The sequence below is a fragment of the Mesoplodon bidens genome (assembly GCF_964165515.1).
Source record: "Mesoplodon bidens genome assembly, chromosome: 12".
Taxonomy (NCBI): Eukaryota; Metazoa; Chordata; class Mammalia; order Artiodactyla; family Ziphiidae; genus Mesoplodon; species Mesoplodon bidens.
In genome coordinates this window covers 35,588,419-35,600,384 of record NC_138168.1, presented here as the reverse complement: position 1 = coordinate 35,600,384, position 11,966 = coordinate 35,588,419, and the positions used below count along the sequence as shown (strand labels likewise).

The 11,966-nt window shown below is 45.2% G+C and overlaps 1 protein-coding gene across 5 annotated transcripts in view; it reads left to right on the top strand.

Annotated features, from left to right (window-relative positions):
• Positions 1–2,884: 2,884 nt before the first annotated feature.
• Positions 2,885–11,966, top strand: part of FAXC (failed axon connections homolog, metaxin like GST domain containing) — a 71,318-nt gene continuing 62,236 nt past the window's right edge. Inside the window, exons 1-3 of one of the 5 annotated variants that reach the window (XM_081250427.1) lie at positions 2,934–2,957; positions 3,719–3,840; positions 9,090–9,225. In XM_081250427.1, the coding sequence (XP_081106553.1) occupies positions 3,734–3,840; positions 9,090–9,225 (243 nt within the window). In that variant the 5' untranslated portion in view covers positions 2,934–2,957; positions 3,719–3,733. Of the gene's footprint in view, positions 2,958–3,150; positions 3,244–3,516; positions 3,841–6,123; positions 6,212–9,089; positions 9,226–11,966 lie in introns of those variants that run through there. The other 4 variants (XM_081250426.1, XM_081250428.1, XM_081250424.1 and 1 more) reach the window with 4 other exon arrangements.

Genomic DNA, 11,966 nt, shown 5'->3' with positions numbered 1-11,966 from the left:
ATTTTATTCACTTGTTTATGCTCTTTGTGTTGGTTCCTGAAAAGAGGTGCCATGATGTCACTAGTCCCCCAGGATACTCTGTCTTCTCCCTCTTCTCCATCTAACGCCCTACTCCCACCCCTCCTGCCCCGTGGCTTCTGCCCTCAGCTCCTAGAACTCGAGCATCAGATGAACTTCTCATAAGGCATATGCAGTATTCTGTGTTCTAATTGCTTTTCTTGAGTCTTGATTCATTTTCTTTCCATTTCTGATTCTACTGCTGCCCCAGCCCTTTTATCTGTGTGTCTAGCGTCCAGACTCAGCAAGAATGGTGACTTAATTGGGTTGGTTAGGAACCATCCAACATGGGATTCTGTCTCTTTGGGGCCGAATTTTTGGGGTTTTTTTCTTTATTTTTTTGTGCTTCATTTTTTTTCTTTTTAAAACATCTTTATTGGATTATAATTGCTTTACAATGGTGTGTTAGTTTCTGCTTTATAACAAAGTGAATCAGCTATATGTATACATATATCCCCATATTTCCTCCCTCCTGCATCTCCCTCCCACCTTTCCTATCCCACCCCTCTGGGTGGACACAAAGCACCGAGCTGAACTCCCTGTGCTATGCGGCTGCTTCCCACTAATGAGCTATTTTACACTGGGTAGTGTATATATGTACATGCCACTCTGGGGCAGAGGGTTTTTTTTTGTTTTTTTTTTTGCGGTACGCGGGCCTCTCACTGTTGTGGCCTCTCCCATTGCGGAGCACAGGCTCCAGAAGCGCAGGCTCAGCGGCCATGGCTCATGGGCCCAGCCGCTCCGTGGCATGTGGGATCTTCCCGGACCGGGGCACGAACCCGTGTCCCCTGCATCGGCGGGCAGACTCTCAACCACTGCGCCACCAGGGAAGCCCTGGGGCAGAGTTTCTGATGCCCCTCATAAGCTAGTGTTCTAGACCACTGATAATCAAAGTGTGGTCTGGCTTCACCTGGAAGCTTGTTAGAAATGCAGAATCTCAGACCTCACCCCAGAACTCCTGAGTCAGAATTTGCACGTGAACAAGATCTCCAGTGATTCGTATACACAGTAATGTTTGAGAAACACTGATCTAATTGTCCCCTTTGATCATTGTGGCAGATTCTCAGATGATACATATACAAAGTTTGGGAAGCACTGATTTATTTGTCCCTTGTCATATCATTATGGCCAGGCTGCAGAGTGACATGACACAGACATAGCAATATCTGCGTAAAGGAATGGCCTAAATCTACCTTTCTCAAAAGGTGATAGCATAACAGGCAGGTGTTTGAGACTTTGTAGTCATTGGATTTAGACGTGGTTCAGAAGACTGAGCCACAGACCGATGGCCTAAAGAAGAAATACCATGGACAGCACTCTAGCACTGGTACCTGGGATGAGAGCCATTGTAGGTGGTGGAAAGCCCAAAGGGCTGCTGGTGTGGGACACATGGGGTTTGAATCCTGGCTCTATCACTACCTAGCTCTGGGACTTGAGCTTGTTAACTTACCTCTCTGAGCCTCAGTTTTCTTATTTGTAAAATAAGGATGCCAATAGTTAGTTAACACAGATTGTTTTGGTGAGTTACTGAAAAATGTATCATCACTAGACAGACAGGTGTTCAATAAATATTAGCCCCTTCCTTTTTTTTTTTTCTCTTGTAATACCTCAATAGTAAAACAAGTTTCTTGAAAAAATAAAAATAACAAGATGCCTCTAGCCTGGAGCTAATGTCATGGTTATGACGCCAAGGCTTTCAGAATTGGCGGTGGTGGTGGGAGGGGTGGAGTAAAGATGCTCACTCTGGCTCCCCAGGTCTTCATACCATCTCACTAGGTCCTCATGGCTGGACCTAGACACTCAGGCCAATAATTAGGTACAAACGGATATTTTTTAAATACTGGCTCAACATTTAAAGAGAGCATAGGCGGGTGCCATGGGGGAAGAACAATGGAGAATCCCTGGTGCCAGTGCTCCTTGCCCCCTCTCTGCACAGAGCCTTTAGTTCGGATCCCAAACCTGTCCACTCTGCTTCCCATGCGGCCTCCTGCTCTCTCTCCCCGGAAGACAGTCTGGTGACCACCTTTGTCTCTCCAGCAGGCCCTTGGGTTCCACTCCTTGCAACCTGCCCGTGGAAGGTTCACTTCCAACCGCACGCTCTGCTTCTTGCTGAGAGGTCCCATAAACGTCTGCAGGGGTGTTTGAGACCCCTTGGTCTGGGCCCTGGCTGGCCCCTGCCCTTATCTGGTGGGGGCTGGCACCACGCCCCACATTATTAGCTGTATGACCGCCCTCACTGCCTGTTCTAAGGGGCTGGGGCGGCAAGGGAATTAGAAGGGCGTGTCCGCCTCCACTCCAATGTCGGCTCTCTCACGCAAACGCGTGGAGGCTTCCTATATCCATCCTTTCACCTTAAGAGTGATAACCGCCCCCCACCCGCCACTTGAATTTTTTTCAATTCCTTCAAACGATTTTAAACTATCCATGCTCTTGCTAAAATTTGTGTGTACATCATACACTTGTATGAAGCACGGTCCTATTCTTTGTACGTAGGAACTTTTAAAAATGATGTTAAAGGGAAGAAAATTGATCACACACACACACATCCACGATTGACAGATTTTCTGCACCGAAAAGGATAGGAAAAACAACAACACGCCACATTCCCTGAGTTCCCCGATAATGATTTCCAAGGGGAAAGCCTAGGACTTGGGCTACGTCTGTCGGAGGGGAAATCGCTCTAGAGTACATTTTTGTTGTTATTTATCAAACCAGACATCTCTCCGTGGGCACACTGCCGAGACTTAGGTAACTGTGTAATGTGATAAGTGTTTTTATGAGTTATGCAAAGACACAGCGCTTTCCTGACGGCCGGAGCAACGTAATTCGCGACCTTGTCCGGGCCCGGGTTCCAGGCTTGCGCGGGGCGGTGTCTCTGCCCGAGCTCCGCGCGGCCGCAGGTGAGTCCTGCGCGCGCCCCGCTCTCGCGCCTGAGGGAGGGGCTGGAGCGGAGGCGGAGGACGGGCCGGGGGTGGCGGTGGGGGACGGAGATCCGGGCCCGACTGCAGATTCCTCCGGGGGGAGCCGCATTTCCAGCCACGTCCGCAGCCCTGCCCTCGCGCGCCGAGCCGTTCCCGGCCGTGCCGCCTGGAGGCGCGGAGCCCGCCGGGCTCGCCCAGCCCTGCAGCTCCGGCCGGGGCGGAGGCCGCCGGACCGCGGAGATGCGGGGCGGGGGCAGGGCGCGGGGTAGGTGACTTTATCCCGCCTCTGTTTCCCTGCCCCAGGGAGCAATGACATCACGCGGCCTTCTCCCGGCGCCGACACAAAGAGCGGCGCGGAGAGGCCGCTGCGGGGGGAGCCGGCGGCCGCCGCTGCCGCCCCGGGCCGCTGGGCCCCGCCGGCCAGGCCCGCCGCCCGCGGCCCGCGCCCTCCCTCTTCCTCCGCCGCCACCTCGGTCGCTGCCGCCCGCGCCGCCCGCACCGCCAGTGCGCCGCTGAGCCCGCGCCCGGCCGCGCCGGCCCCTTCCCATGCGGGCGGCGCGGGCCCTGGGAGGGGCGCCCGCAGCCAGCCGCGCAGCATGCACTGGGGGGTTGGCTTTGCCTCGTCCAGGCCGTGCGTGGTGGATCTGAGCTGGAACCAGAGCGTCTCCTTCTTCGGCTGGTGGGCCGGGTCCGAGGAGCCCTTCTCCTTTTATGGGGACATCATCGCTTTCCCTTTGCAGGATTACAGTGGGATCATGGCAGGGCTGGGCTCCGATCCCTGGTGGAAGAAAACCCTTTACTTGACCGGGGGAGCTTTGCTGGCCGCAGCTGCGTATCTGCTCCACGAACTCCTGGTCATTAGGTGAGCCGGAGAGAGGGCCCCATGCAGGGGCGCAGAGAGGGACACCTGGCCAGGGCAGGGTTGGCGCGAGGGGGGACCCGTGCCAGCCCCTCGGTCACAACGCCCAAACGCCCGAGTCCTGTCCTTCTCTTTCGCCAGAGGCAGTCCGTGGTCACCTGGCCGTGAGGGGCAGTTTGGAGTTGACAGGAGAATTAAACTGGTACTGGGAGGGAAAAACATTTGTCTCCCTATCATTCGGTGCTAAACGCAAAAATTCTCTGGGCTGTTATGGAGCATAATAGTCTGTTATGAAGATCTTAGCTGCAGTGTGTTTGCAACAATAGAATTAGGTCCTGCAGAAATACTAAGTTACATTTTTATGCAATGCCCTATTTGTTTATAGATGATAATGCTGGGATATTAACCACTAACCTTATCTTTTACTTAAAGGTTAGTTCTCCACTGTCCCTTCCCCAAGTGTCAACATCATCAAAAGACTGAAATTGCAAAAGCTTCAGAGACCTCCAGGTCCCTGTTAGGGATGCACAGCGGAGTGTGCAATTTTGATGCAGCCTTAACCCGGTTATGTGCTAATCTGGTATCTAAAGCTAAGCACCAGCTTCAGGTTTAAATGCCATTGTGCGAACAGGAGGAGATCCGGGGACTGAACTAGCACATGGGCCTGCATGGGAGTTGCCCCAGGCCCTAAACAGTTTCCTCTGCCGGCTGCCGCAGAATGTTTACAGGATTGACTTGGAAATACCAGAAAATGGAGGCCCTGCTGTTGGTACATCCAGCCGGACACGAGATCTTTGTTTGAGTAGAATAATGCCATAGGCTGCCAGGACCAGTGGTTTGGCTAATTATACGCCAATTTGCGGTTAAAATTTCCATGTGTTTGAGCCCTCTGTCACTGGGGGGAGGACCAGGAAAGAGCAGTTTTCAATAGCTCAGAATGTCCATCTTAGCCAATATTTTCTAAAGAGTGAGAAAATGTGTCTTACATGTCTTCTTCCCGTGGGGGAATCCTACACAATAGGTTTATAAACAAAGACAGTGATAGGTGACCTTTAACAGGCCTGCAGGGATTCCAAGAGGACACTGTAGCAGCCTAACAGGTATTTTGAATATTTTTAGTCTCTGAGAGAGTGGAAATCATTTAGGTCTGGGGAAATGTATTGTCTTTCATAATTAGGAAGTTTTATTTTAAGCTTATCATTGAATTCTCTCACTTTGCACAGTGTCTTGAATCTAGTTGAACCAAATTAAAAAAATTAAGTGATTTATTTCTCTAGATTATTGTATATATTTTCCAGTTTTAGAACTCTATTTCAAGCTAGGTTTCAAGCCATATGGAAAATGAAAACATTTGTGCAGTGCTTGAAATGGTAACCCAGTTGTTCTGAAATTCATATTCCAGTCCAAAGCCTTTGGAGGATTCCGAACCATGTGGCTTCTCACCAGTCTTCCACTCTGAGGAGGGAGTGAGACACAGCTTCACAGGACTGAGTCTCAAACTTGCTTAAATGACCTTGCAGAAATGGGGAGGTGGGTGGGGGAGCTCAGAGTTGACCTTGGGAGCAGGCCACACCCTGGTAGGTGTGGTCTCTGTGCCCAGAAGAGCCCGCTGCCCACTTGGACACTTATTTGAAAAAGTGTTTTTAATCCTTGGTTTATTCACTTTTGTTTCTTGACAGATGTTTACACTGAGTCGGGAAACCCTGTTGTAATGCAAATAATAGACAAATGGTTGCCTGTTTTTGACCCCTTAATAGGTGGCTCTGCTTAGAAGTGCTTTACCTATGTGATTGCATTTAACCTTCGCAACTGCCAACTGCCTTTGAATGCTTGATCTCCATTTCTTAGATGAGGAAATTTAGGCTGAGGGAGGTTAAGCAATTCACCCAAGATCCCGTAGTAAGAGTAGTAGGATCCAGATTCAAATCTGAGAATGTGTGTCTGCGGAGCCCGCACTTCTACTACTTTCTCCTAACAAGTTTCAATTCTGGAGTAAGTTTTGATGGCGGAGAGGAAGAGAACTGGGGCATTGCTCAGGGAAGACAAGTCTGTGGCACAGACCTGAGTTTTTGACAACAGCTAGGGGCACAGAGGGAATAGGGGAAGAAGACCAAGGAAAATGCTGCCCTGGGATTTGGAGGTTACACGATAGAGACCTTCACTTGACGGGAAGTCTAAGTTTCAATTGTCTGTGAAGTTTAGGCAAAACACAAAACAATCTGAAATATATGGGATGGAAAATCCATCTTGAAATGGCTACGCTGTCTGAGTTCACTGGCAATCATATTCTTCACCAGGGTACTTGGATTTCCTGCTGCGTAGACTTAACCTTAATCTATGGGTACATCTCCAGAGTGGAAAGTAAAGTTGACAGGTAAGAATTATTTAGGAAGTTTAATTAATGAGTAAAATAACCAATGTAGGTATTTTGGATTTTACTCGTATTTTTCCCATCACAGTATTTTTAAAGAAATAGAGTCCCAGCCCTTTACTTTATCCTCCCCTAGTGGAGAGAGCCTTGCAGCTCTCTTCAATTCAGTCCAGCATTTGGAAATGTGTTGTTTGTAAATTGAATGACCCAGGAATGACTTGTTACCCATAGCTTGTTTGTACTTTAGGCACATGGGCTCAGCCTGCCCTAGAAAACTTAGGGAATCAGAGCAGCCCATGGGTCATGTGATCTCTATAAACTAACAGCCCATCCTGTGATATCCTTCACCATGGGAGTAGGGGCTAGTCTTGCTGCTTGACAGGTGTTCTCTTAGACAGTCCTCACTATAAGAGCACTTTATAAAATGTAGCTGTCCAGATTACCTGCTCCTCTGGTCTTAAATTACAGAGAGAGCTTCCTGACCTGGAGGGAGGGCTCTAGAGCCAGACTGGGTTCAAATTCACTCTGCCTTTAACCAACCATGTAACCTTGGACCTGAGAGTAAGCTTGGTTACTCAGCTTTCTCATCTGTGAAATGGAAATAATAGTAGCCTTCCTCACAGAGGTGATTGCATGAGTTAACACATGTGAAATGCTTAGCCAGAGTTCGACGTTATAGTGAGCATTCAATAAAAGTTGGCCATCATTAATTATTACAGACTTTCATCAGAAAGTTCCAGGCTTGCGTGGTCTGAGTCAAACCAGCTACTTTAATAAAATTAACTGAGGTATTGCCCATTTTTGGTGTAGTCGAAGTGCTTAAGAGCTTGGGAACTAACTAGTAACAACTTGATCTTAAATTGGTATTCCTTGGGCAAGTTATTTAACCTCTCTGAGCTTCAGTTTCCTTGTCTACTGTAAAATATAAGTATGATATAATATTCTAAATTTAAACTATAGCAATATCCTCTTTGTAGTGGTACTATCAGAAAGAAATAATTTAATATGTATGATGTACACAAAGTCATTGGCATATGCTGGTCACATCCATTCTTATTATGACATGGCCCAAGTTAACCATCAGAATTAGATTGTTCTGGCCAGTGGAGCAGGGGATTTTACATTTATCTCCTCTCTTTCAGTTCTTAAATTTTTTGCCTGGCTAATTTACATGAAATTACCACTCTGAGTTGAATTACTTGACTGGACAAAGTTAATTGTCAAAGCTACAGTTTGCCCTTTTTAGAAACATAGTCTAAGTGGCTTCTTAATTTTAGTATCTGACCTCCCAAATATTTCATCTAAGTGAAAACCTTTGTTTTATAGCAAGTATTGTCAGAAGGCAGCAAATATTTTTATTCTTTTGACTAGTGTTTTCAAAATTAGTCATTCTTAACTCTTTTAAGTGGAAAGGGCGCTCCGGTGGTAAACTTCTCCAAAAAGAGTGTGTTTTACTGAACGGAGTTTCTGCAGGAAGTGGGCATCGTTGTGATGATGATATGAAGAGCTTGCCCTTGCTTGCTTGGGTAGAAGGAAGTGTGGGATTACACTAGGAACAGTGTGAAGGAACCAGAGGCTTAGGGAAGGCCAAAGGGGAAGGGTGAGGTTTATCTGACTGGGAAATGGTTGGGTGGAGTGAAAGATGGAAGTTGCAAAAAGTTCCCGAATGTGGTGTATGAGTGCCCCTGTGTGGAATGAGATTTTGTAGTTTAAGGGGATAAGACCATGTCTCTTTGAATGAGAATAAAGTCCACCACTTAATGCTTGATAGCTCACCAAATGTTTACAGATATTATCTTATTTAGTTCTCACGATAATTGAGGCAGAATTGGTACTGTCCTCACTTTCCAAATGAGAGAGGAGGAGAGGTCTTGGGTGACGTGGCCAATAGGAAGTAGGGCTTGCACTTGACCCCAGGTATCCAGAAGTGGAATCCAGCGTTTGATCTCCTACATGGTGGCTATTGAAAAACTCTACCAGGGAAGTCCTCACCACCCAGAAAAGTAGCCAAAGGAAAAGATAGACGTGTGGCTGAGACAGAAGAAAGGGAAAAGGCAGGGGTACTGGGATATATGCTGTGTGGTGAAAGTGGGGAACCTGTGAAGGTAGAGAGGAGGAGAGAGCACCAGAAGCCAGGTTCCTTGGCACCACAGGTGAAAGGTCAGGTGAGGGCATGGAGAGTTTGGAAGAGGGACCAGAATATACAGAGCCTCACATTCCCTGCAGACTTGAATCGTAGCAGAGCCAATCTGCACTGTTATTTCAAGGTCCTGTGGATGAATAGACTGTTTCATGGTACAGTCTCGTGGTCAAGAACATAGGCTCTGACTACATGGTTTAGTCCAAGTTCTGCCGTTTACTAGTAATGGGACTTTGGGCAAGTTTATTCTCTGTGCCTCAGTTTCCTTATCTGCAAAACATGGATAACGGTAGTACCTACCTCAAAAGGTTATTGTGAAGATTAAATGAGATAATACCCGTGAAGCCCTCAGAACAATGCCTGATGCACAGTAAGCACAGAATATCTTTTTTTATCCATCCAACTTGTCCCTGGCAGGTAGACATAGCCAGCTGGAGAAGAGGTGGACCTATACCAGAAAGTACACATCCTGCCCATAGGCCACAGGTACCAGAAAGAGGTTGACATGTAGTTACTCTCCTGAGCCCTTGCAGTTATGGAAATAGCAGAGTTTGTGAGGTTCTCTTGTGTTTTGACCAAGCTTTCCCCCTCAAAGTGCTTGTTGGTGAGGTAAGACCCTGTGACAAACAGACCTGCTTGTCCATTGAGGAGCTACAGCCCAGCAGGGGCCTCTAAGGAACTAAGGGAACTGCATGTGTAACACGTGGATTGTTCTTTTTTTTTCTGTTTTGGTTTTGACAGGAAACAGCAAGAGATTGACTCCAAAGATGCTATTATTTTGCATCAGTTTGCAAGACCTAACAATGGTGTCCCCAGTTTATCTCCTTTCTGTTTGAAAATGGAAACTTATTTAAGGATGGCTGACTTACCCTATCAGGTACTTTTGTGCAAATATGTTTTATCCTCGTGGCAGCAATATTGGCTAGGGGGGGAAGTACTTAATCTCACAGGGTGGGAAGGGCTTGCTCTTGGTGCCAGAGGGGTGGGTATGAAAGCAGTGGTGCCCAGTCCTTAGTAGATACTTAGGAGACTTGATCCCAGTCTGTTGATTTTTACATCCAATTTAACGAGTGATCACAAGGGTCTGGACTTTCGTAGTGTTGAAGGCCATGTTATTTTTTCCTGACAGAGTATTCTTTGGTTAATAGTTTGGCCTACTGGGAACCTATAAATAAAGGTGAGCCTGATGTGGTTCTTTCCTTCAGGTTTCTATTTGTTGGAAGCATTATATTTATCTCTTATGAATCCTGGGGACAAACGTCCAGCAGGCCACCAAAGAGATATTTGTAGATTTTGTGAGAGTTTTTCCTACTGATTTGTTGTTCTGTTTGGGTGACTTTCAGGGAAGCACTTGCTCATTTCAGCCTTAGAGAGGGAACAGAGGAATGAATGCGTTTAAAATATAAATTTTTCTCTGAGTAATGCTTGAGCCGTGTCTCACAAATTTGACAGGTTGTTTTCATTGTCATTCAATTATATTTTTAAAAAATATTCCCTTATGTTTTTCTTTTTCGCCTAAGTTCTAGTCATAGGCATTAAAAAAAACTTTGATTTTTGTTATTGTTTTTTAATGTTATGGTCAAAGCAGGTAGTCTTTGTGATATTAATTCCTTGGAATTTACTGACATTTTAGCCTAGTGTATGGCTACTTGTTTATAAATGTTGAAAATAGAATCATACTCCCTGGGAATAGAGCTCTCGCTTTATCTACTTGTTTGAGCATGTTTAGTGTATTGTTTAGACCTGTTATATCTCTGTTTTTTTTAATTTAGTTTTTTAAATTAAAAAGATTATTTTATTTTATTTATTTATTTTTGGCTGCATTGGGTCTTCGTTGCTGCACGCGGGCTTTCTCTAGTTGTGGCGAGCGGGGGCTACTACTCTTCGTTGCAGTGTGCGGGCTTCTTATTGCGGTGGTTTCTCTTGTTGTGGAGCACGGGCCTAGGCATGCAGGCTCAGTAGTTGTGGCGCACAGGCTTAGTTGTTCCACAGCATGTGGGATCTTCCTGAACCAGCGCTTGAACCTGTGTCCCCTGAATTGGCAGGCGTATTCTTAACCACTGTGCCACCAGGGAAGCTCCTCTCTTTATATTTTGTCTGCCTCTTCTAGCAGTTTCTGGAAGGATTGGGTTTAAATATTCAAGTGTATTTGTTGATTTCTCTCTTTTCCTGTCATTCTGTCAGTTCTTGCTTTAGGTAAGAGTATGTGTCTATTCGAGGTTATATTGTTAGGTCCATATAATATGAAAGATCACATCTTTTACTGGTATATAGTACCCATCTCTGTCCCTTATGATTTTTTTTAACCTTGAATTCTATATTATCAGATATTCAGATCGATTCTCCAGCTTTCTTTTGGTTCATATTTTTTTGGGATATCTTTCTTCATCCTCTTTCTCTATTATTATTACTTTTTTTTGTATTTGTCTCTTGTACGCAATGTATTAGTTATAGCCAATCGGAGAGTCCTTAATTGATGAGTTTAATCCATTTCACTTGCAATGATTATTTTATTAGGACATATTTCTAACATGTTATTTAATATTTTTCTCCTTACTATATTTTTATTTTTTCTCATTTCCTGCTTTCTAATAGGTAAAAAATTTTTTCTTGTCATTTAAAAACAAATTCTATTTTTGTTGTTATGGTGGTTGCTCTTAAGATCCAAATTTGTGTTTATTTATCCCCACTCACTTCTTATATGGGTCAAAATCTGTGCTTTCCCTCTAATACTACAAGTCTGTTAGTAGGTTTGCGTGAACCTTGGGTCTCTTTCTTCCCAGGGCTTATCCCAGGTGTGTTGCTGTTATCTGATATTTTAATTCTGGAATTTTGGAAATCCTTTCTCTTTTTATGGTCCTTTTTTAGGCCAGAAGACTTACTAAGTTATTTGACTAGCTTTATTTCCCATATATCTTATCCTACAGGATTTATTTATCTTTTTTATATGAGTACTTCCTTGATGAATATTTTGAATGAGCCTTTATGGGGCAAACTTTCAGTGGCTTTGCATGCCCAAGAACATCTTTATTATGCCGCACATTTGATACTTCTGTGTCCAAAGTTCGTTTCCTTCAGTGCTTTGAAAATATTACTCCATTGTCTTTTTGGTTTGCTTTTGCTATTGAAAAGTCTGATGTTAATCTGGATCTTTTTCTTTCTCTCTGGAGGCTTTTAGAATTCACATTGAATCTCAACATTCTTTTTTTTTTTTTTAATCTCAACATTCTCAAATGTCATCATAACTGGCTTGGTGTGGGTCTTCACGTATCTTGTTTGGTCCTTTATAAACTCTTTTCACCTCAAGTCTTTAATCTCTTTTTGATTCTAAGAACTTATCAATGTTCTTCACGTTTCCTTTTTTTTAAAAAAAATATTTTTTATTTATTTATTTATTTATTTTTGGTTGCATGGGATCTTTGTCACTCCTCACGGGTTTTCTCTAGTTACAGCGAGCAGGGGCTTCTCATTGTGGTAGCTTCTCTTGTTGCGGAGCACGGGCTCTAGGCACGTGGGCTTCAGTAGTTGTGGCACGTGGGCTCAGTCGTTGTGGCTCGCGGGCTCTAGAGCGCAGGCTCAGTAGTTGTGACGCATGGGCTTAGTTGCTCCGCTGCATGT